Source organism: Toxorhynchites rutilus, chromosome 3 (genome assembly GCF_029784135.1).
Source record: "Toxorhynchites rutilus septentrionalis strain SRP chromosome 3, ASM2978413v1, whole genome shotgun sequence".
Taxonomy (NCBI): Eukaryota; Metazoa; Arthropoda; class Insecta; order Diptera; family Culicidae; genus Toxorhynchites; species Toxorhynchites rutilus.
In genome coordinates, this window is record NC_073746.1 from 204,027,014 (window position 1) to 204,052,822 (window position 25,809).

At 40.4% G+C, this 25,809-nt stretch overlaps 1 protein-coding gene across 14 annotated transcripts in view; it reads left to right on the plus strand.

The window, feature by feature from the left end:
- The window catches only part of LOC129780194 (cytospin-A), a 139,818-nt gene that overhangs the window by 102,085 nt on the left and 11,924 nt on the right, over positions 1-25,809 (plus strand). For 9 of the 14 annotated variants that reach the window (XR_008743861.1, XM_055788207.1, XM_055788201.1 and 6 more), the window contains 3 exons: positions 25,170-25,321; positions 25,456-25,599; positions 25,691-25,729. Coding sequence is in view for 11 of the 14 variants with exons in the window: in XM_055788207.1 (XP_055644182.1) it covers positions 25,170-25,321; positions 25,456-25,599; positions 25,691-25,729 (335 nt within the window). In the remaining 3 variants the exon portion in view is untranslated. Of the gene's footprint in view, positions 1-23,916; positions 24,939-25,169; positions 25,322-25,455; positions 25,600-25,690; positions 25,730-25,809 lie in introns of those variants that run through there. The other 5 variants (XR_008743862.1, XM_055788203.1, XM_055788205.1 and 2 more) reach the window with 3 other exon arrangements.

Consider the following 25,809-nt stretch of genomic DNA (forward strand, 5'->3'; position numbering starts at 1 on the left):
GGGTAGTCCAGGTGGTCGATGGTTTAGATCCTGAGTGCTGGCGATTATGTATACTTGTAGAAACACATTTTTTTAAAAATAGGCAAAAGCAAAAGAGTAATTAAAAAAAACTTGATACTTCCTTTCCACTCTGGAGCGAAAGAAAAACACGTCCTTCTCCGATGAGATCAGGGAAAGAACTGAAAAAAATGTAGATTAGGCAGAAAAAATGATTTTTAAGTATTCATATCATCTCTAGTGATCAGCAGTATTCACGTAGCTTACGAAAAGTTTTCTTACTGTGGGAATATTGCGCGTTGCTTTTGAAAGCCTCTCGTACTATTTCCATAAGCTCAGAATCAACAACTAAGGTTGATTCTGAGCAACTTTCTCTTTGATTGTTTGGAATGAGATGCACGACCTGTGCCGTTTCTCAAGTTTGATTCGTGTAAGAATCATTACTTTATTTCGTCAATTGTTGAAGTTACATTTGAAGGTAGCCGATGATACATTTTTGTGACAGCTTTTGCGAATTGGAGTTTGTATTTATTCCTTTGGGCCGACAAATAGGCGAGATAAAAAATTCTCCGGGACATGAATCGAATCGGTGGTAAATTTAAATGACTAAGAGATTTGACTAGTTTTTTGACGATATCTAACTTTAATGTTATAGGAAGTGACCACTTCCATGTCAAGACTTACGTGACAAGAGCACCATAAAGTTGAACATCAAAAGAATATTTTGAAGAAACTAAAAAATTACTTTAACTATTAAATTTGTACGTAATTTTGGGGCACATGCGTAGTTCTAGTATTGTAGTGCCTTAATTTTAGAAAGAGTTTTGGCATTCGTAAGTTTCAAATGTTGTTTCTGGTGGACAATTTTTAACCGATTATCGGGTAATGGATAATTTCAACCAGGTATATAATTGCGACGAATCTATTTTTTGGTAAATCAATAGACACTTTACTGTCCTAATGATATTAATGAAAATTTCTTATCACAATGAAATTTCGCCGAACTGCGCTTCGGGAAATATGGTAGTCGAAACCCTACTTTTGTTGCACAACCGCTGCAGGCCTTGAACGGCTGAGTTACATCCAAAGCTAGTAAGACGGAAAGGTCGAAGGTAGACGTAGTTTCGTGGAGTTCATGCGTTTTGAAGTTAAGTTTGAAGTCCAAATAAACACCCAGATCCTTCACACATTCGACTTTGGCTAGCGGAACACCATCAAGATGATAGCCGAAATGAATTGGATCTTTTCTTCTTAAAAAAGTGATCGTTGAGCATTTAGTCGAATTCAGTGGCATACGATTGTCTGCGCACCATCTCTGGAAAATTTCCAATTGCCGTTGGAGAAATAATGCGACAACCTCAGGCTTCACGTGGAAAAACAGCTTCAAATCGTCTGCGAAGGCAAGCCGAGGGCCCTCCAATACTAGATTCACATCATTGAAGTAGATTAAAAATATCAAAGGACCGAGATGACTTCCCTGAGGTATTCCTGATGTAGCCGAGAATTCAACAGAGAGACCATCGCCAATTTTCACCGTGAGATAGCGTCCGGTCAAATAGTATTTCAACCAGTGCAAGAGATTTCCGCTGAAACCAAGCTTGTCTAACTTTTGCACTGCAATATCGTGGTTGATTTTGTCGTAAGCGGTTGACAGGTCGGTGTAGATAGCATCCGTTTGGTTCATACCAGTGGACATTCCATCGAATACGTACGTTGTGAAAGAGAGAAGATTCGTAGTGGTAGAACGCTTCGGGATGAATCCGTGTTGATCGATGGAAATGTATTGCTTGCAATGGGAGAATATCGGTCCCATAACTACGAGTTCAAAAAGTTTGGAAACCACGAACAGGGCAGAAATTCCTCGATAGTTATCAACGTTCATTTTGTCCCCTTTTTTGTGGATGGGAATATGTATGCTCTCTTGCAAAGCGACGGAAAGATACCCGTTGACAAGGAAAGGCTGAACAAAAACCGCATTGGAGACAGCCAGTGTTGGAAAAAATCATCTTCGTTTAGCTCAAAAGCATATATTTTCGGGCTAGGTTGCATCGAAAACCTATATACCCCAAACGAAAATCAAAATGTCAGATCCAAGCAACCAGTGAATATGAGCAAATGAACTTTTGTTGATCAATATGTTTTGATGTTTATTTTTCCACCCAATGTCATTTTAATCTTGATTATTCAGAATGCCAGAACAGAATTTAATTTTAGCCAAATGAATATCAGCTGTTGTTTACTTTTAACCAGAGGTAGCTGTGTGCGACTGGTTTTTATGTAGGTCGGATTGTACTGATGCTTAAATCCTTCCGTCTCGCCAAACAAAATCCTGCGCGATTTCTTGCAAAGATCGTTTCATCGAGCTCTGGCGTTTTTGTTCTCTAAATGATTCAGCCTGACTAATTTTATTTTATTTTTGAATTTTGGCACAAAATCAATGCCAGAACGAATATCGTTTCGAATGTGAGAAATATCAATTTGTTGCTTTTGATATTCAAAGTATAAATAACAGCGAAGTTATGAACCCCACTCAATGCCGCATTCATTCATTATAGCAAATTTGTTCATGCATCAGCGATATGAACAAAATTAACTCGTTTGTTATTGTCATCAATATAATGAGGGCAGTGTGTTTCGGACTGAAAAAAAAGTCATTTACACTGAAATAAAATCATATTCGTTACTCGTGAATATTTGTTGATATTCTAAGACACTGGAGACAGCAATCCGGCAGGACATTTTTTTTAAATCAATGATGGGATTCCACCTGGTTCAACAGATTTCGAGAATTTCAATTTATTGAACGCTAGCTTGACATCATATCACAACGAGTGGACTTAGAAGAAATATTAGGAAACCTAAATTGTTACGCACCGATTAGGCACCTGCCATTTTCTACATAGATTACCGAAGAATGAATTATGCCGAACATAGTCCATCATATGATGAGCCTCTGTAACGAACACAGTGAAATAATTGAAGTAACCATGTCAAGGTCAATGCTAAAAAACTATAGCATATTTAGTCTACGCTGGTTTGTTGAAACAAATAAATAAATTAAAAAAAAATTGATTATGTCATTTGTTGAGGTCCTCTTTTGAATTAAACGAATAAATTATCCAACCAACTCTCTTTAGTTTATTCAGTTTTAAGTAGTATTAAGAATGTATCGGTCTACAATTTTGATACAATTTTTAAAAACATTGTTTATGAATAAATAAATAAATAAATAAATAAATAAATAAGAAAAATAAATGGATAACAGCACTACGTACCGTTGAGAGGATTAAATTTTAATATGAGCTTTTTCTGCAAATGCCGATTCGAAATTCGAAATATAAAACTAATCTAACGAGAAAAATTAAAATCGACGATCATGTTAAATTCAGAAACATTGAATAAGACACTAAAAACATTGAAAGATGTATTACAGTCAACTCTCCCAAACTCGATGTTCTGTATCTCGATATTTTCCCTAACTCGATGGATTTCATGGCACCTTCGATTTTACAAGCATTCTTCTCTTCATAACTCGATACCTCCTTAACTTGATGCCTCCCTTACTCGATGTGTTTTGAATCTTTTTTCCTTTGATTTTCACCTTCCTAACTCGATTGATTTTCGCGTACATCCTTTTGTGCGTTATTGCCTCTGATTTCAATTGCTCTTGAAAGTGAAGTCGGAGTGTTCGTGTCATCAAAAAATTTCTTTTCAAGTATGGAAAACCACGAGAAACCTTTTAAGCGAACAATCAAAACGCTAACCATTGCGCAACGTTTGGGCATCATCGAGCAGGTCGAAAAGTATGGACAGAAGGGGTCTGAAGCTGCAAATAATCTCAGTATTGCACAAAGCACGGTATCAACAATATTCAAACTAAAGTAAAATGGAATCCGAAATGAAAATTGAATGTAGACCAAAAGCATCGAAAAGCTTGAGCGGTTAATGGATTTTTGTTATACCAAGCCAGAGAGATTAATTTACCTCTCTCAGGTTCTATTCTTCGGAATTTGGCTTGCGAATTTGTCCAGAAACTGGGAATTCCCAACTTTAAAGCACAACCAACATGGACGGGAATGATAAACTACCGTTGCTGATCAATGGAAAGAGTAAAAACCTACGGTGTTTCAATTAGAAGAAGTCATTTCCAGTGATATACGAGAGCACCAAGGTCTGGATGGCCTTCATGCTTTTTGAGGAATGGATCATGTAATTTGACGTAAAATTTCCAATGAAAATAGAAAGGTATTATTTCTGGAATTATGTGTTCTGGTATCATACTTATATCTATTTCTTCTCAAAGGTGGTCATGTTCGTTGATAACTATACAGCGCACCCAAAATCTCTTCGACCAAAGCTCAAATCGATAAGTTTACACGTTTTCCACAAATCTTTTCTACCGTAGCTCAGCAGCTGGACTTCGACATAATCAAGAACCTGAATCAGTACTTTTGCCATCTTCGATTAATTAGTTCGATTAGTGAAACAAAGATTGCAAAAAATGGAGGATATTTGTTCTATTCAACCTTCATGTTATTCAGCATTCCTACTGTATTTTAATCACTCTATAACCCTTCAGATATATCGGTATTGGATGCAATTGAAATACTTTCACCCTCTAAAATCAATAAGATTAAATCTGAGACAATTTAAAATTGCTTCAGGAAGCCGAATTTTCCTTCAATGATGATGGTGATATTCCGCTGGCATGCTTAATGCGTCGTGAGCTTGCTGATGTCGACAGTACAATACCGTTCGATGTCTTTTAATGATTGGTGCAAAAACTGATAAAACGCTGGAGATAGTAGTTCTATTGAGATGGAGAATATTCAGGAAGGTTCAGATGATTGTGTCGAAATTACATCTTCGAACGTTAAATAAAACCTGAAGAATATGTCCGGAATATTGAAATCAACTGAAAATGTTCCTGTGAAGCTATTTGAACATTTTTTTGTGATTGAACAGTTCCTGCGTGATCGTTACAATTTAGTTTGAATAACATACTTAATCAATATTTTCTTTGTTAACCTAGTTCCTCATGCAGGTCGGGCTCGATTATATACAAACTCGATTATATATGATTCGATTATGTAAAAATTAGGACTCGATTATATACAGTTTGAAAAAAAAAGTTTTTTTTATAATTCAAATATGAATAATTTCAAGAAAAAAAAATTACCTTTCAACATTAAAGTGAAATTTAAGTGACTTTTTCAAGTACAGTGGGTTAAAAATCGCGATTTTTGAAGATTTTGATTGAATTTTCATCAGGAATCAGTCTTCAGAAAACAAACGCAGCGCTGCGCTTGAGTTTAATTTTCATCAGCGCGCGTTCAAAAAAACTCGCATTCTCTCTTGGTGCGAAGAGCACAAAATTCATAAGCACGACAGCACAAAATGTACCCAGTGCAGAACTCAGATACCAAACATTTCTTCTCACTTGTGTGATGCGAGTCTCATTCTATACACACACACATACACATCAAATTCCAGCGCCCGCTTTGTCTTCGTTCATTCTGAGCAAAGCATAAAAACAACAGCGCGCCCCATTTGAACCGTATGCGCTTTTTTTATTAATCCGTTTATTTTTACAGGCTCAGTTACATAGGTTTAAAGGAGCCACGCTCTTAAATATATTTTTACTATAAAATATTAACATGTTTCCTTAAATCTATGGTTAATAAAATAGGAAACCGATTACTCGCGGTCGACTCGAGTTTAGAAGGGTGACACACTTTGATTGGGAAAAGGATGGGATGTAAGGATATTGTAGCAATGTTCACACTCACACTCGCATTTACATTCACATTCTCATTCACACTCACACTTCACACTCAATTCTTAAAACTATCCTTACATCTAATATGTATTCACAATTTAACTTATTCTAATGTTAGTAGGAAGGGAACCGATAGTTCGCGAAGGACGAAAAGGAGGGGTAAAGGATGTAAGAACATCACACTCGAAGATCGATGGCTTTAAGGAAAACATATATTTGGGACATATAATCAAGATCTAGCCGAGCCAACACATCTCTCACCGGCACATTGGGTTGCTTTCCTCGAGCCCGAAGGGAGTTTTCTAAATTCGATCTGGCGACAAGATACAACTCGCACGACCAAACAACGTGTTCGATGTCGTGGTAACCACGGCCACAAACGCAGAGATTGCTGTCGGCAAGATTAAAACGAAAAAGTAGCGCGTCTAACGAACAATGATTGGACATGAGTCGGGAGAAGGTTCGAATAAAGTCCCGACTCAAGTCCAGATTTTTGAACCATGGTTTGAGGCTAACCTTAAGGATAATTGAGTGGAGCCACCGGCCCAATTCATCTTCGTTCCATTTGCGTTGCCAGTTAGCGATTGTATTTTTACGGACTAAAGAGTAAAATTCATTGAAGGCGATTTGACGCTTATAAATATCGCCTTCAATCGCACCCACCTTTGCTAATGAGTCAGCCCTCTCATTACCCGGAATTGAGCAATGTGAAGGGACCCAGACAAAGGTGATGACATAACAGCGTCTGGATAAAGCACTCAAAATTTCTCGTATTCTCTCAAGGAAGTACGGCGAGTGCTTTTCCGGCCTCACTGAACGGATAGCTTCGACAGAGCTAAGACTATCCGTTACAATGTAATAGTGTTCAACAGGTCGTGAGGCGACGCTGTCCAGCGCCCAGTGTATTGCTGCCAATTCAGCAATATACACTGAGCAAGGATTCTGAAGACTGTGGGAGGTGCTAAAAAATTCGTTGAACACTCCAAATCCTGTGGACTCATGCATAGAGGACCCATCAGTAAAGTACATATTATCACAATTGATACGCCCATACTTTACATTGAAGATCGTAGGAACGATCTCCGATCGATGATAATCTGGAATTCCATGGATTTTCTCCTTCATGAACAGATCAAAATGTACAGAGGAATTGGTGTAGTCAGGAAAACAAACACGGTTGGGAATATACGAAGAAGGATCAACCTGCATGGAGATGAATTCATGATATGAAGTCATGAATCCAGAATGAAAATTTAGCCCGATCAGCGACTCAAAATTTCCGATCACCAATGGGTTCATAACCTTACACCGGATGAAGAACCGAAGAGATAATAATTTGAAGCGATCTTTTAGTGGGAGTACGCCTGCCAAAACCTCGAGGCTCATAGTATGCGTTGAGGGCATACATCCCAACGCAATACGGAGACAAAGATACTGAATTCGCTCGAGTTTAATGAGGTGTGTTTTGGCAGCTGATTGAAAACAGAAACTGCCATACTCCATCACTGAGAGAATAGTTGTTCGATACAACATTATAAGATCTTCGGGATGGGCTCCCCACCAGGTGCCGGTAATTGTACGGAGAAAGTTTATTCTTTGTTGGCATTTTTTTACTCAGATACCTAATATGGGCCCCCCAAGTACATTTGGAGTCGAACCAGTATCTTGGGGATACTTGAATGACATAGCATGAGTGATCGGTTTACCCAAAAGTTGAAGCTTTGGTTTTGCTGGTCTATGCTTCCTAGAAAAAACCACCATCTCTGTTTTCTCCGTGGAGAATTCGATCCCTAGCCCAATGGCCCAGGTTGAAAAATTGTTCAAAGTATCTTGTAAGGGTCCTTGCAGGTCGGATTCGTTTGATCCTACGACAGACACCACTCCATCATCTGCAAGTTGTCTTAGGCTGCAATTTTGTGTAAGGCAATTGTCGATGTCGCTTACATAGAAGTTGTACAAAAGGGGGCTTAAACATGAGCCCTGGGGGAGGCCCATGTAAGAGACCCGACTTACTGCCGAATCTCCGTGAGAAAAGTTCAAATGTTTCTCACAAAGCAAGTTATATAACATATTATTCAATAGAGGCGGCAGACCCCGAGAGTGTAATTTGTCTGACAAAACCTCTATTGAAACAGAATCAAAGGCCCCCTTTATGTCCAAGAATACTGAAGCCATTTGTTTTTTTTCGGCGTAAGCCATTTGAATTTCTGAAGAAAGCAACGCAAGACAATCATTCGTCCCCTTGCCCCTGCGGAACCCATATTGTGTATCTGAGAGTAGGCCATTCGTTTCAACCCATCGATCAAGGCGAAACAAGATCATTTTCTCCAACAATTTCCGTATACAAGACAGCATTGCTATTGGGCGGTACGAATTGAAGTCGGACGCAGGTTTTCCGGATTTTTGAATAGCTATAACTCGTACTTGTCTCCAGTCATCTGGAACAATATTATGCTCCAGAAACCGATTGAATAAATTCAACAAGCGATGTTTCAGGGAGGTTTTTCAGCAAGTTGAACTTAATTCGATCCGATCCTGGGGCAGAATTGTTACAAGAAAGGAGAGCAAGAGAGAATTCTACCATCGAAAACTCGGAATCAAGATCGCCCCCATCCTTTTGGTATATCTCGAACTATTTTTTGCACAGGAACGGAATCAGGACAAACCTTCCGTGCAAAATTAAAAATCCACCGATGTGAATATTCTTCGCTTTCATTCGTTGAAGAACGATTTCTCATGTTTCGAGCCACTTTCCATAATTTTTTCATTGACGTTTCTCGTGACAAACCTCCCACGAAATTTCGCCAATAAGCACGTTTTTTCCCTTTGATCAAATTTTTGAACTGATTCTCAAGGTCTAAATACGTTTGAAAATTTTCAGCGGTTCCACGTTTCCGAAAAGCTTTAAATGCATTCGATTTATCCTGATAAAGCTTGGAACACTGGCTATCCCACCATGGATTGGGAGGACTCCGGCGAATGGTGGAACCTGAGATGGGTTTCGTTTGAGCGCGAACTGCGCTATCATGAATCAAACGAGAAAGGAAGTTATACTCCTCTAATGGAGGTAAACCATCTATGGCATTGATGGCTAGAGCAATCGCGTCCGAATATTTATTCCAGTCAATGTGTCTTGTGAGGTCATATGCCATGTTTATAGATTCAGAAGAATTTGACCCATTGGTGATGGAAATTTTGATTGGCATGTGATCACTACCGTTGGGATCCTGAATTACATTCCACTTGCAATCTAACGATAGTGAATTCGAGCAAAGCGAGAGGTCAAGAACACTTGGTTTAGCAGGAGGTTTAGGTACACGTGTTGTTTCCCCAGTGTTCAAAACGGTCATATTGAAGCTGTTACAAAGGTCATATATCAACAATGAACGGTTGTCGTCGTACTGTTCCCCCCAGGCAGTTCCGTGAGAGTTGAAGTCTCCCAAGATCAATCGTGGCTCAGGAAGGAGAGAGCACATGTGCGCTTTGAGCGTTCCTTCAAAGAGCGCTTCTGTTTATCCCAGCGACTCTTATAAGTTTCACAAGCTGAGAGCTCATGTGGGGATCCCCCGCAATATGGACACTTATGCTCAGTCGCGCTGCAGGATTTCCCAACATGTTGCTCTCCGCAAGTGGCACAGCGCTCCTTGTTGGCGCAATAATCTGCTGTATGACCAACTGATTTGCATTTGTTGCAAGTCATGGGCTTTGGCACGAAGAGTCGTACTGGAAGCCTCAATTTGTCCACCATAACGTAGTCAGGGAGAGCGGAACCAGCAAAAGTTACTCGAAACGAGTCGGACGGCGTGAATTTTGTTTTTCCCTCTTCCTGAGACACTTTTCCTAATTGATGACAGTCCAAAATTTTAACTTTTGTCAAAGGAAGCTTTTTAAATCTGCCATCTCCCTGTTTTATTAATTCACTCGTCAGACCCGTTTCTGTTATCACCCCCGAAATTTCTACGATATGGCAGGGCACATATGCGCGATATTCTAGTATGAACCGGTTGTCGACAACAATCTCGTTAGCTTGCTTCCGATCAGCCACGACAACACGTAGTTTGTTCGGTCTAACTTTACAAATTTCAACCACGGAGGAATAATTTTTTGACAGATCTTTCATGATCTGAATTACATTGAGCGGTTTCCCGTTTGGTTTGGGCCGGAAGAAAACAACCCATGAGTCATTTCCAGATGCATCTTCCGGATAGATCTTGACACGGGGAGCTGAGACAGCGGAGGAGGAAGACGAGGTCGATGGTTGAGCGGAAACGGAGACGATAGAGGGGGGTGAGGAGGTGGATGATTGAGGGGGATCGGAAGCCACAGATGAGGGATGCGAGATCGGGGGTTGAGTTAAAGTGGATGATTCAGGGGATTGAGAGGAGAGGGTTGCGAGTTTTTTCGAAGGGGGTTTTTTGAGGTGGGATGACTCTTCTTCCGAAGTGGTATTTCGCTTTAGCGATTTTCCTGCCGCCGTTTGCACAACTAAAGCGGTATTACTTTCGGAGTCAGAGGTTTCCATATTAGGAAACTCTCTTTCCCCTTCTGCCATGATTATGTGGCAGTTAAAAAATACAATATTTTTCTTAAATCTTAAAACTATCAAATCTTAAAAATTATTTACTCTTAAATACCTAAACGCACCCACCGGTGCAGCTGAACTTGACGCTCGGTTGATTGCGTGCTGGGCGCTCCGCGCAAGTGAGATGGCAATCGAACACTACCACCACCAAAAAGTGCTTCTTCACGCTTTCACACTGTGTGGGATTGACCACCGATGTCTGATGCCGATAGTAATGGCGATGATATGGTGAAAACCAAAAGCCAGACGCTTTGCCAACTTTGGCTGAAGTGAACCTTTCCTCTCTGCTATCGCGAACACTGTATCCAGTTCACGCGCGACACTAATAAGCACCAATGCGGGAAAAAATAGCTTCACTAACGGTATCCGATCACACTAACGGGACGTACACAAAGCGCGTGCGACTTCTCGAAGCTGTCGGCGTGGAATGACGTATGCGCTTGTGTGAAGAAAAATATCTCAACAGAGAGAGCAATCCAGATTCAAGCGCGCAGTATAGAAATACGGCGTAAGCACGGCGCAAAATTCAGCGCAAATCTCTGCACAAGAACGGCGCTGACAACCTAACATTTCATCTGTGTTTCGGAGTGTGCTCATTCGCCAGAGCGCATGTGTACACAAGGAGTAGGAGCTCAACTGGGCACAAAACATCAGCACCGGGTTGCATTCTGAAGACTGTCAGGCAGTGTTTGCCAAATGATCCTTTCACTGAAAAAATCGCTTTCGTTCGTTCAAATATGATCATACACAAATCATTTCCTCCGGCGGCATTCGTTTTTTGTCTTGTGATGCAAATCACGACACAAAAGAGAACGAGACAACTCTGCATCGGTTCGCACTTCGTGATACACCGACACGCAAGTAAAACCATCATATATACGCTTTCGGTGCAGAAAGTTTATATTCTTCTTTGCCTCTAACATATGCCTCTCCATGCATCATGAAACAGCAGGATCGTACGGACTACGCAAAGCGAATGATTCATATTCAGCTAATACAGCAGATCCTGATTTTTAAGTCTCAGAGAGTGCAAACTATATGATTATTTAGCTCGATAGAGGCTAAGGGAAGGGTAGACAGATCATATTTTCCATTTTTAACGCCGCTATCCCTTGAAATTTGTATATTCATATAGACCGCATAGTTTTACTAGCAACACCGCTCTCTTTTCCCATTCGTTGCTCTCCGCAAATGGTGACCGAATGATGACGTAATTTTTCTTGCTTGCATTTATTGCTTTGCGCTTGTCTGTGCAGTGGGTTTCGCTATAGTAGAGCGGGACGATATATGCGGTTCAAACTTGTATGCAGGCTTCGAAAATGGTTTGCGATGTTTGATACAGCTCGAATATGCAAACAACAGTCTTAGTTCCTCTCTTGGTTTAATCATGTAATCATGTAAATAACACAAGTGATTACTGTCATTCATACAAGTATCTGAATGATCCTACCATATTTGGTTATATGTTCGTGAGAGGTTACTTGCATGACACATTGTGTATCATTCGATTTTGATCGAAATCCAAACACTGCTGTCAGGAATTGTTTATATCGATATTGCAGCGAAATTAAGAGAGATAGTAGTTGGGCGTCAAAGAACAAATTGTAGAGGGGTTAGAGGCTTTAATTCAATTGATAGAAACAATCAAGTTTAGTATGAATTTTTGGGATAAAATTAATAATCACAAATTTAAAAAAATTATTTTTTAATTTTTCCACTTCCAAAATGTTATTTTTATCCACTAATTTAGATGTTCAACTACTATATCCTGTACTAAATATTCTCATCTTTTAAATGAAAGCAACAGAATCGGATTACGTAGCGTACTTTCCAATGTAGAGTCAGTTTGAGCTAACAGAATCCGAAACAAATAAAAAGTTCTATAACTCTGTCATCGTTGAAATTCGAACATATGCGTAGGAGGATTTGTTCCGTGAAATATAACCGTCTATCCTTCCGAGAGATTCTGGAAAAAATGTTTTTTTATATGAGAAAGGTGTTTTTTCACTCTAAGGGAATGAATCAAAAATTCAAATTCATACCATAACTGGGACACTTACCCTAATTTACAATTTATAACATAACAAAAAATATGAAAAAATGTTCTGTATCTCGATACCTCCCTAACTCGATGGTCCCTTTGGATATCGAGTTAGGGAGAGTTGACTGCATTTTGGATTTTTTTTTTGTTAATCGAGTTTTGGAACCATGTTTTATCAACCCGATGAGGTCGTGATGAAACCTTTATTTCAAATTAAAGTTTGGTTTATGCCATTATGTGTGAAATACAACATCATTCAAATGTCCACCTAGGGCTTCCTCGCACACCTCCGAAACAGGTTATTTTCGATGACTTTTCGGCACATATGGGGCGGTATCTCGGTCATAACTTTACGAATATTTTCTTTCAAATGTTCAAGAGTTTGCGGAGAGTTGGCATAGACACGGTCTTTCGCATAACCCCACAAAAAAAGTCTAGCGGGTTCAAATCGCATGATCTGGACGGCCAATTGGCATCACCAAAACGCGAAATTATGCGTCCCTCAAATTTCGTTCGCAATATGGCCATGTTCGGTCGTGTTGTGTGGCACGTGGCGCCGTCCTGCTGAAGCCACATGTCATCCGTATCCATATCTTCAATTTGTGGCAAAATAAAATCGGTTAACATGCGGCCATAGCGCTCACCATTCACAGTTACCGTCTCGCCGTCCTCATTTTCAAAGAAATACGGCCCGATGACTCCACCAGACCATGATGCGCCCCAAACAGTTACTTTTGGCGGATGCAATGGCCTCTCAACAATCACGTGTGGATTTTCTGAGCCCCACATACGGAAATTTTGGGTGTTCACATAGCCACCGAGCTCGAAATGTGCCTCACCGCTGAAGAAAATTTGATGCGAAAATTCAGCATTTTGCTGCTGTTGTTCGTTCACCCAATCGACGTATGCCCGACGCATTCCATGGTCACCACGCTCTAATTTTTGTACCAGTTGGACTTTATATGGATGTAGGTGCAAGTCCAAATGCAAAATTCGCCACAATGATGTGTTTGACAAGCCCAAGCCCACGCCGTGCAATCGAAACATTCGGGTCATCCTCCATACTGGCAGCAACGGCAGCAATATTTTCGGCCGAACGCACATTACGATGATGCGCAGGTTTCACAATATCCGCTACGGATCCAGTTTGTTCGAATTTACGCACTACATTAGCGATTGTGTGCTCTGTAGGTCGTCCATGACGACCAAATTCCGTCCGTAATGCTCGAAAAACATTTGCCGGTTTTTCATCATTTTTATAGTATAATTGAACAAAATTAACACGTTGTGCTAAAACGATCCATATTGTAAAATGGCAGACATTCAACTAACGATATGACGCTTTGGTTGGCAGCTATGTCAAACGGTTGTCAGCGCATGGCTGTATACTTTCGGAAGCCCGAAATGGAAATCCCTATGTAATGTAATCGATTAATTTGAGAAGCAGAAAATCGGAACTTGGTGCAAATTTACTGTGTGGTGATGATCCGAGACTTTTCGGACTTGGGCATTTGTTTATGCTGGCACAATTTGCAGATGGGTTCACTTCCACGCCCGAAGCATTTTTCTGCTGGGTGATTGGCGAGTTGGTAATGCATTTCTGCGCTGATATTTTACTGCCGGTGCCGTCTAGACTGTTTGATTAGCACAAGAATTCGATGAATTTCGCTGGCATAATATACGACTATTGTCATTCGAATATATGATTTATTACTAGCATGGAAAAAAACAAATAGCGAAAAATATTTACGTCAACTGTAATTATAACCTCACGAATCGTCAATCCTCAATCGAATCGTATGTATGAGAATATTTATGGGATATAAATGATGTATCAGGACGTTGCAAATGTTTTTAACCCATCTGTGCGTTGGGGGTTTCGTGAGAACGAGAGATGATGGGTGCACCAATGTGATCACGGATGTTGGAAGCAAGCCTGCGTAAGAGGGGCATACGAGAACGCGCATGATACGGTACCAAGTGGCCTGCGTAAGAGAGGTACGATAGCACGCATAAAGGCTGCATGCGATGCGCTCCCGAATAGTGGAACGCAAGGCGGATCAGTCTCGTAAGCCTACCGGTCGGTCTCGTGCACACGGTGGCGATGATTAAGAAAATTACTCTGATGGGATTCGAACTCCAATTGCTTGGACTGTCTAGCAGCAGCTATCTCGAACGGCCATCCGAAATATAATTTCAGAGCAGTTAAAACATGTACATATGAAACGAAAAAGATGCAATCGGATACGGTATTCCTTGTCGTCTATTGTATTTTAGTGGAAATGTCTTGAAATTTACATAGAAATGGTCAATTAAGGTTCAGTGCTACGCGGCATTTGATTTAAGGAAGCAAACAACATGAAGTAAAAATTTTCATTCAATTTTTACCAATCCATGCTTCCAGGCCTGCTGATCTCGGTGTTTGATTTTCATTTTGTTTTGATTTGTTGCACCAGAAAATTCGAGCGTTTCTTCAATAGGTGCCGATTGATTCGGGGTGAAAACTTGATGAAGATGGTTTGCAAAAGTAGCTGCTTTTTCATCATCACTTCTGACCCATTTCCCAGAGGGCATTCTAAATGGCGGGATCTGTAACTTTTAGATCCTTAGTTGCCTTCCATAGCGAGTAGTTAGTATCTTGATTTGGTGACAATTCAGTGAGGTAATGATGGAATTTTTCATCTTTCTCGTCTTGTAATAGCTTTCTTAGTTTACGTTGTGCCATATTGAGTTGGTTTTTAGATTCTGGCGTTCGTTTGTTTTGCCAGATACGTCTTAGGCGTCGTTTTTCCGCAACTGCTGCTTTTATGTTTGAGGCAGAAAAAATTTTTCTGTGTTTCAGGATCTTCATAGGTGGGGTAGCTATCCTCGCAGCAATTTTCATGAGTTCACTGAGCTGGTTAACTGCGGCCTCGATATGATGTTCGTTATCCAGAGGTAAATCGAGTAAATGTTAGAAGAGATGTATGTATGTCTTATATGTTGTCCAGTTCGTAGAAAAGTTGGTGAGATTGGATGATGTCTGCTTCACTTCTTTTTCTATGAAATATTCCAGAAGTATTGGTGAGTGATCAGATGATAAGTCCAGGAGGAGCTTAGATCGAATTCGTTTACTATTAATGTTTTTTGTGACAGCGAAGTCTAGCAGGTCCGAAAGTCGTGCAAGATCCTCTTGCCAGTGTGTTGGTTCGCCGCATGATGCAATGCCATAGCCAGAGTCAGTTATGACGTTGTATAAAACGCGACCACGAGTGGTAATCAGCCTTGATCCCCAGAAGGTGTGTTTTGCGTTGGAGTTGGACAATAAATCGGTGCCCTTGGAGTGAGAAGAAGTCTTTCAGTTCCTCCTCCGAAGGGTGGTGGTTCGGCGATGAGTAGAATGCTGTTAGTATTTCTCTGATTTACTCTCTATGCACACAGCCGCTGCTTGAATATTGAGAGTACTGTGACCGTGCCATAAATAGTGTGGAATATCTCGTTTAATGAGGACCGCAGCCTCATTAAAGAGGGAGAGTAGAGCATCCCTATACGATGTGCAGGTGAAGGCGTGAAACCAGGAGGTTGGGGTTTCGGGAGTGTGGCTGATTTTACCACTGGTTGCAGAATTGGCTGATCGTTTACTGGCCTGCTAGTTGCAGCTTTTTGTCGAGATTCTTTCGGTTTTTTCTTCAAGGTTGTGTATACAGGGCACCCCCTATAGTTTGCCGTATGGTTTCCACCACAGCTGCTGCATTTTTCCCCTTTTGCTGTTCTAGGGACTGGGCATTTTTTTGTCTCGTGAATGCCACTGCAAACTACGCAGACTGTTGGAAGGTTGCAATAACCTTTGGTATGCCCGTACTCTTGGCAGTTGTGACACTGCACGGGGCCAGTCCGTTTGTGTGGCTCTTCAAACATCACTACTCGATTTAAAAGGCGGGTGATTTTATAAATCGGATGCACCTCGCCAGGCTTCAATTTTCTTGTTGATGGCTCGAGTTCCACTCTATAGAGGGGCTGTGACTTTTTAAACCGGTTCATCATATTAGTAACCGACTACCTATCTTCAAAACCCATGTCGGTTAAGACGTTTTTTATTTCGTCGGGTGAAACACCCTGTTCTATGCCTTTCAGCACCACAGTTAAACCTTTCTACGCTTTTAGGCGGTAGGTATAATATTAGGCTGTCAAAAAAGTCCTGCGGTATTTCCGCGAGGTGTCGTTGTAAGCGCGTAGTTCTAGTTGTATTCATTGTATCGAGTCATACTATAGCTTGTTGGAAAGGTATTTTTGCGCGCTATAATATAGTCCTTGACAGTGTTTTGTTTGGTTAAGTCGTTCGTGAGTTATAGTGTCGCAAATATGGAGCAAAATAAAGAGAAAATCCGACATATTTTACAGTACTACTATGACAAAGGCAAAAATGCATCTCAAGCTGCCAATAAAATTTGTGCAGTTTATGGACCCGATACAGTTTCCATTTCCACCGCACAACGATGGTTTCAACGTTTTCGTTCTGGTGTAGAGGTCGTCGAAGATGCGCCACGCTCCGGAAGGCCTGTCGTCAAAAATTGCGACAAAATCGCTGAATTAGCCGAGAAAGACCGGCATAGTAGCAGCCGTAGCATCGGCCAAGAGCTGGGGATAAGTCATCAAACCGTTATTAACCATTTGAAGAAGCTTGGATTCACAAAGAAGCTTGGATTCACAAAGAAGCTCGATGTATGGGTGCCACACACGTTGACGCAAAAAACATCTTTGACCGTATCGACGCATGTGAATCGCTGCTGAATCGCAACAAAATTGACCCGTTTCTGAAGCGGATGGTGACTGACGATGAAAAGTGGGTCACTTACGACAACGTGAAGCGCAAACGGTCGTGGTCGAAGCCCGCTGAAGCGGCTCAGACGGTGGCCAAGCCCTCATTAACGGCCAGGAAGGTTCTGCTGTGTGTGTGTGGTGGGATTGTCAAGGAATAATCTATTATGAGCTGCTTCCCTATGGCCAAACGTTTTTCTTTGCTCCGCGTCTGATTTTTTTTTCTTCTTTGTTTAGCGCGTTTCAACCTGTTTCGGCTCTATTCGCTGCTAGGAATAGCTTGTTGGTGGAAGTTATCGTGAAAATGGTTTCTGGTTTCGTTGTGTTAATGGTGTTGGAATGAAAAAAAAAGTTTAAATTCAGTTAATCAGTTTTGTGGTTATTTTACTGGATTATGGCGTTGTTTTTCTTCAACTCTCTCGTGTACCGTGGTTATGTGTGTATGCGTGGTAGCTTGCTTTTTAGAGCATGTTTTTTACAGCAGTGATATTAAGGATGGAATCCACTAACCACTAATTCTGCCAGCAAAATGATCCAACTGTATCGAGAAACATCAACATCCCAGCTAAGTACTATTAACAATTTGTTATTTTTATAACCGATCCGAAATGCAATCCGCTTCAAGTCTCTCGGTGTTGTGTGCGAGAGAGAGAAAGTGTCAGTCAGTAGAAGACTGCGGTGATGGCGTGTGCGGCTGCGTGTGAGAGTGTGGCATTACGAGTGCGCGATCGTGGAGGATGGCCAGCAAACATGTGATTGTATTGGTGTGGTTGCCTTGCTTCCCAGAACGGACTCGTTTGCTTCGGAAGACCAAGGTAGTTTGATTCTTTTCGTCGGTTGACGTACAGTCGAGTTTTTGTGAGAGGATTGGATCGGAGAGCATATTTTGATTGTGCGATAGCTGACGGATGGAGGCAGGCTGTTTTGTTTGTTCGAGGCAGACGATTTCGGTCACGGCAAGGCGGAGCGGACGGTGTAGCCACGCCGGTGCAGTTCTATGTCGTTGTTTACTTCTCGCAGTTGCGTGAGATTTGTGCAGCCGCATTTTCGCGCGAAGTTGCATTCAATCTAAACGACATTCTAGAGTTTTAGAAGATCCAATAGTTTTAGAGGTTTTTATATATCTAATATTGTCTTCGTGGTAAAGAGCGCATTGACGTCAACGTAACATCGATTTTCTTTTCTTTTAAATCTAGCTAGACGTTGACTTTGATGTGTATGTACAAGCGGTCATAAGATTTCCATGCAAGAATATTCAATGTAGTGTGCGTTTCAACCATGAGAATGTTACGGAGGTCGAGAGAAAAGTTTGAATTAACTTACATTTGTCTCTTTTGCTCACCCATGTTTTTTCTTGGGATTAGTAGTTCACCTTGAATGTCAGTGAGTTCTTCTTGTATGTATCTCCTTTTCGGTTTTTTGTTTTTTTGACGTTGCTTTTCCTTCAATTATGTCATTCTAACCCTTACTACAAGAACAATGATTTCGTTAATAATTGCTCGACTGATTACTTGAGAAATTGTTAGTTTTTATTACAAATCCAAATCGCAGGTATCAAGTTTTCCTTTTCGAGGTTCAAATATAAATTGCAAGACTAGGTTCAAGATGCTAGAGTCCCAATTCTGAAAACTTCCGTGATTTCCGTGTATTACAATGGAAGAGCATGACGTGCGACTAGGCACAAGTATTAAGTCCGATCCGAGTCTGATAAGACCTTATCAGGTGACCCTTCAATATATTCAATCTTCAAATGCATTTGATTTTCGAGTTTTTGCTCTGTTGAACAGAGGAGACTTTTCAGGTTACCGTTCAGCTGCTACGAAATGCATTTGATGTTCGAGTTTTCGTTTCAACGAGTAATTGGGTCCACGCTTACAAAATTAATTCACTTACCAGAGTTATGATCCTTTTGCTGAGACCTTTTCAGGTCACCCTTTAATATCTTCACTTTTACGAAATGCATTTGGTTTTCAAGTTTTCGTTTCGTGATCTCTAGTTTGCGTTAGCATAATCACATCACTTACCACAGTGAATCCTGATTATTACCCCTTCCCACTAACAAACTATCCCTTCCATGATAAACGCTAGGGAACCACGCTATAGAGGCGATCCTTCTGGCCTTCGGGCGGCGAATATCATACTAACATTCCTACCCTTCCCCTGGTGACTGTAAGGACGTGGCCGGCGTCGTTATTGATCATTGAAAGCTCGAATCACCGAAAATTGCACAACGAGAATGATTTGCTAGTCCCAAGCGTCATTCTGTGTGTTCTTTGTGCAATTTGGTTGGTTCAGGTCAATCACGGCTCAAGCTCAAGCTCAATAAGGAAGCGAGCTTCTATAACAGGGGTATTATGAAGTTGGCATCTCGTTGGGAACAAATCATCGAACAAAACGGCGCATATTTGACTTAAAACAGATGATTGTAACTAATTTTATGAACAAATGAAAATTCAAAAAAATACCGCAGGACTTTTTTGACAGCCTAATATAATGTTTTTTCTTTTTCTAACGCGTTGACGATTTTGCGGTAATCGTCAAGAGTGTTGCACTGCACTTTCAACTCACTTATATTTCCGCGTAGCACATTGCGGCACAGAAAATTGTTGCTGCCGATAGCTTTTTTTAACTAGGTCAATCGCGTTTTTTGTTACTACTTGACGCAGGTAAATCAGAGCGGGCTTTGGTTGAACAGTTTCTTGCTGTGCACTTTCGTCGTTCCCTGGGGCAAGGGCATCGGACCTGTTGCTCAGTGGGATCACTGTGTTCGTGGTTTTTTTGGCTGCATTGCCAGTATCATATGAAAAAAAAAATGTGGAAAAGTTGTACGTTTTATTGTTTGCTGGGGTAATACAATTTTTCGCAATACTGCATGATTCAGGGGGTACTGTAGTATAGAGGCGCGAATTTCTGAAGGTTTTTCGAACTCCGAAAAAATTAAATAAAGAATATTTTTACTATCCATTATACCATTATTAACTTGTTTATCTTTTAACAATAAAACAAAAATTAAACGAAAAGAAAAATTGTTCGTAATTGGAAGAGTTACAAGCTAATGAAGTGAGAAGGTTAAAAAAAAGTTGTGCCATGGCGTACACGATTTCAGCCATTCTGGTTATCTGAACCAAAAAAATCGAACAGATTCTGAATCAGTAAAGATTCCGCTATCGCATGAACCTTGGATAAGTCAAAAACATGTTTTTTGACAAAATGGCGATCGTTTGAAGTGAAAAGAATTGTTTTAAAGGTGTTTTTTACGTTCCCGATTTTTAAAAAATAGTAAGATTGAAGAATTATAATGTTTTATTGGTTTATACGATAGAGAAATACATACTGGTTGTATTCATATAAATTCGCCGGTTTGAAAAAACTAGTTTTGAGAAAAAAGCGTTTGAAGTTAATTGTTATAGCTGTACACTGCATCACTGAAATGGTTATAGCTCGGTAAATAATGGGAATCTCGAAAAGTCTTTTCTAGGATATATTCTTGAATGGCGTTAACGTTCCCTGTGGAACGTTTGCCGTCTGAAAGTGTGCATTAACTAGCGTCATTTATTAATACTTAGTTGAGATTTCTTAAGCCAAATAACAGGCCTTGAAAGTATTCCGAGGAGCAAGCTCTAGAATACGCGTGACCACAGTGCAGGTCGAAGGAAATTTCTCTGACGAAAAATCCCCTGGTCAGAACGGAAATCGAACCCGAGCACCCGGCGTGATAATGTGATACGCTAACCACTCGGCCACGGGTGCACTGCTTAAACATCAGAAATATGAAGAAGAAAATTTTTGTTTTTTGACGTAGGACTACGTCTAACCGGAAGATATAGGGGGTGAAATGGAAATCTAGGCACTGAACAAGTAGGAAAAAATGCAAGATTTAGAACGCTTATAACTCGAGCATTTCTCAATAGATCGCAAAGGTTTTTGCATCAATTGATAGGAAATATATCTACGCTTCTATCATTATGAATAACATTTCATTTTTCTTGAGATAAATAATTGAATAAATGTGAAATATCAAACATTGTCAAAATGCACTATGTGCCCATTTTTGATTGGTCCATTTTGTGCTCCTCAAATCGTACCGACCAAACCGGGCAACCAGAGCTGCAACGAAAAAGAATGAAGCACGATTGTAAAGGAAAAAGAAAAAATGAACGAAGCATTGGTCGCAGTCTCACACATGTGTAATTCTCGAGCCAGCCAGTCAGCTTAAAAATCCCCGCTGCGCTGCCGTAACGATCATTCTCATTCAAACCGTACACCACATCGGTTCGCATCACAACACATCAACAAACCAACCCAAACAGCCATGTCTGGACATGGTAAAGGAGGAAAAGTGAAAGGAAAGGCAAAATCCCGCTCGAACCGTGTTGATCTGGAGTTCCCCGCAAGGGTAGCTAGGCCGAGCGCGTTAGTACCAGTGCACCAGTCCACCTAGCCACCACCTGCATGTGAATCCAACGAGCGAACAAATCGTAATGAATGTATTTTTTTGCCATCGCTCCCTTTTAACGCTCATTTGTTCGTCTCGTTGGACTCGCCCCTCTGGCTGAGTCTGCAGATTTGTCTCTATCCTGTGAGCGTGTACCGCTAGAGTATAAAACACGCGGACCCCAAAAAAATATCTTATTTTCTTTCAAACCGTAAACCCGTAAATCGGCATTGTGGACGTAACAAAGGAGGACAAGTTAAGGGAAAGGCAAATTCTCACTCGAACCGTGCAGGTCTCCAGTTCCCTGTTGGTCGCATTCACTGATTGCTCCGCAAGGGTAACTAGGCCGAACGGATTGGTGCCGGAGCACCAGTATACCTAACAACGATTATAGAGTTTCGGCCGTCGGAGTGCTCGAGTTGGCTTGCAAAGCTACTCACGACAATCAGAAAACCCGCATCAAGAACAGAGCAGCTTCGGTTCGGCGCTCATCAAGGCAACAATTAGTTTCAGTGAGTGGCAAAGTGTTTCTCCGACACGTCGTATTAAATGTAATTTACTGAACAACATGTCACAAGCTGGATGGGAAGAAATTTTCCAACTGTGAAAGCTGTGGCGAGTGGCAAACGCAATAGCTAACCAGGAAGGTTTAACCGAACAAGATGGGAATATCGAGTGATAACAAAAACACAACACCAAAGGTTCTTTTCAGAACCATCAACATATTCATAAAGAGTAAACAGTAAACTAATCCATTTTTCAGGTAGATAGGTAGGTATTCACGTAGGAGAAGAAAATAAAACAATATATTTAAAATATATATTTAACAAAAGCTGTCCCCTTTGTATAGTCCTACGTCACTCCGGTTATGTCCCCGACATTACCCACCCGTCTTTTTTTTTCAAATCTCTAGACTAGGCAGTAAATTAATACTGCATCAGGCTGATATGCATATATGATTTTGTATACATCGACTTAACGATCATAAAACCGATATTTGTTACACCGAATTAAGACTTAATCTGTAGTGATAAATAAAACAGTGGTTTTCGCATTTTATACGATTCTAAATGTACATAATGTATCCTTTGATCGACATTGTATATGATTTTGGTTCAATTATATGCGACTTCTAATATGCCAAGTACTGCGATTTAATGTCACTGGTGTATGTAGAATGAATGTCAGATTCAATGGCCATCTCTACCAGGGGTTTTAAAATTTTACTCGGTAACATAAGTGAACTTGAATGGATCATATCTGAAGACTGTAGTGAAGAAAGCACGCATTAACATTTTTTTGTCGCCATAAAGCAATACGAAGGTAGTTGTCTTATTCATTTAAGGAAATAAGATGAGTGTTCCGTCCCAACGGAAGCGAAAAACCCCCGTCGTATGCCACGCCTACGAACGTCGTATGCCACCTCACCAACGAAGAAATTGCGCAGCAGAGCAGAGAAAATTGACAACAACGCAATTCGCGCTCGCTATAAAAGCGAGGTGCGCTGCCCGAAAATCACCACAATCACACCGACCGCCGCGACGACAACATCGGAGGAACCAACATAGGAAGAAGAAGCAGCAGCCGAATAAATCAAAGAATAAACCACAAGTTGCAGAAGAAGAAAGAAATATACGTATTAGAGCTAAAGTTTTTCGCAATCTTTCTTCTCTGCAACCATTCCGAAAGAGTATTCAGCCTTTCTCAAGGCTTCCGATCCAACGAATCAACCCGCATCCGATTACGATCCCCGACGAGAGCTCCACCCGTTCAGCCAATTGGTCCCGAGCTCAGAAGTTCCCGAATATACAGTCCACCACAACTTAGTCTTTGTTCCCAGACTGAACAATGAGCGTTTATTAACTTTCATTGAGCGGATTGCCTTTATTGAGCTGAGACTATCTGAAAAAATAAAACAATGGTCGATGGGCAATGTTTCAATGATCCCTAGTGCGTGATATATCGCACCCAGTTCAGCGACATACAACTCCGAAATATGTGATCGAATAATATCAACAGAAAACAATCTTCACGGAACGGACAAAACCTGTTTCGAACATATCACGCGAAAGTTTTTCTTGAGCGTAATATAATCGAGACGTTACTGTATTACCGTGGCATTGATGTATCGTAATTCTCATTACTTCATTGTCGATTTTTCCATACCCATGTGTTTTTTTGTGTTTTAGAACATGTATAGGATCATATCATTGGATAATCTTCGTTAAATTCAATGTTCAATATCGTAAAACTAGTAAATTGTGTACATTTTGCATGATTCACAGCCTCAGATTATTGTAGAACGAATAGTAAAGTAGCTCTTATACATGAAGACCTGCAAAAACTTAGACAGGGCCTATTCTCGTCCATTGATAATTTGAATGTGTACGACCGAAATGCTGATGAATTCTACAACCAAGTTGATCTCCTACGTAAGCAATTAAATTCCATATCATTAACAAACGGATCCGCGAAACAAAGTAAAATGAATGTGGACAACAATAATGTTCAAAGTACGAAATCTGTAGAAAACAAATGCTCATCATCTGTAACGAAAGGTCATGATAGGAATGACAACATAAATCTATCGGCTTCGGATCGCTCAAAAATGTCAGTGAGGTTCGCATTGAATGAAGAGAATGTGGAACATTTTGACACACGTTTGCGCAACAGTGATCGTAGCTCATATGAAGTCGAATCGATTAACGCTATTCAAAGGCACAGATCAGGAAAAAACACACCGTTACCACATTCACCGGGAACACAAACGATGAATAATCGTTCGAAAATACCAGCGTTTCGTCCTATTGCCATTGCAAGAAGTAACGACTGTACGAGTGCTGATCACAGTTTCAAAGTGGTTAAACCGACACCATTATTTGCATCGAAAAGTATTTCAGATTTAAGAGAATGCCATAAAGATCAACGGAGTTACGGTTCATTATTTCCTGTTAAAAGTTCGGACGACTTGATAGTACCAGATATAGATGGCATAACTAAGGCATCGAACCTATCGAGATTCAAAAAATATCGTTCAAACCGACTAAGTACTAGCACTAGTCTGAATAACTTAAACCACAAAGAAAATGAACAAGTATTGTACGAAAATGTATCATTTAAAAGAAGATATAAGAAATATGGAGATCTATCTATATTCGATTATGAAAGAACAGATTTCAAGACACAGAAAAGTGTCGTACAAGTGTAGGAAGAATCAACAACATACGCAAATAGAAAAAAATGCGATACATAAACCTAAAGATGATCGGTAAAAAGTGGACAGTGGACTAACAATACTAAAAATATAGTGAGTTATGTTTTCTTTACGCTTGCGATGGCCTTTCGTCCGCTTTAAACGTATGGTTTCGGGTTGTGTGTAATAATTCAATTAACACTTTCAACACGGAGCAAATGTCACACAAAGGGATGGGATTTGGCCATGACAACTAAGAATTTTCATCCGCGTTGAAAAAACGTTAAATAAATGAAAAAAAAATTATACATTTTTTAAATTTGGATTTTTTTTTGTAACTTACAGTAGTTGTAACAACAGAGTCCCATAACTCAATATTCAATACAGTTCAACAAGAGATGGCAGTTCGAAGGCAGCAGAAATCCAACATCCAACGGCAGGATTCCCGACTGTCCGTGAAAAGTCTCATTGAAAGCATCGAGAACTCTGCGAAACAGGTAAGGATTTCGAACTTCAATACGTACTCTGCGTTTCATAACTTGACATGTGTGTGACTCTCGCTACCGCATGTGTTTCTCGAATTATAGAATCATTATCAAATTAATTGGTTTTCGAAAATGTATTCTTCCAGGCAAAGGTTACTGCAGATTCACGATGCAGTTCAAATTCCAGTTTAAATAGCATTCCATCAGAAATTTGCGTCAATTCCTCAAGGCCAGTCAACAATCCAACTAAACAGGCGCTCTCGCAAAACGGGAACGATAGTTCTAACATGGTAAGACACACCTGAACTAATACTGCCATAGTCAAATTATTTCCGTAAACTATAAGTAGATTGTCACTCATGTATTTTTTTTTTGTTCAAGACATCCGTGGCTGTTCAATACGAACCATCCGATAACGCGGTAACTTGTAATACAATCTTATTATGGAAATATCATATATATACAGCCATTTCATGCCAAACCGATATAAAGGGTGCAAT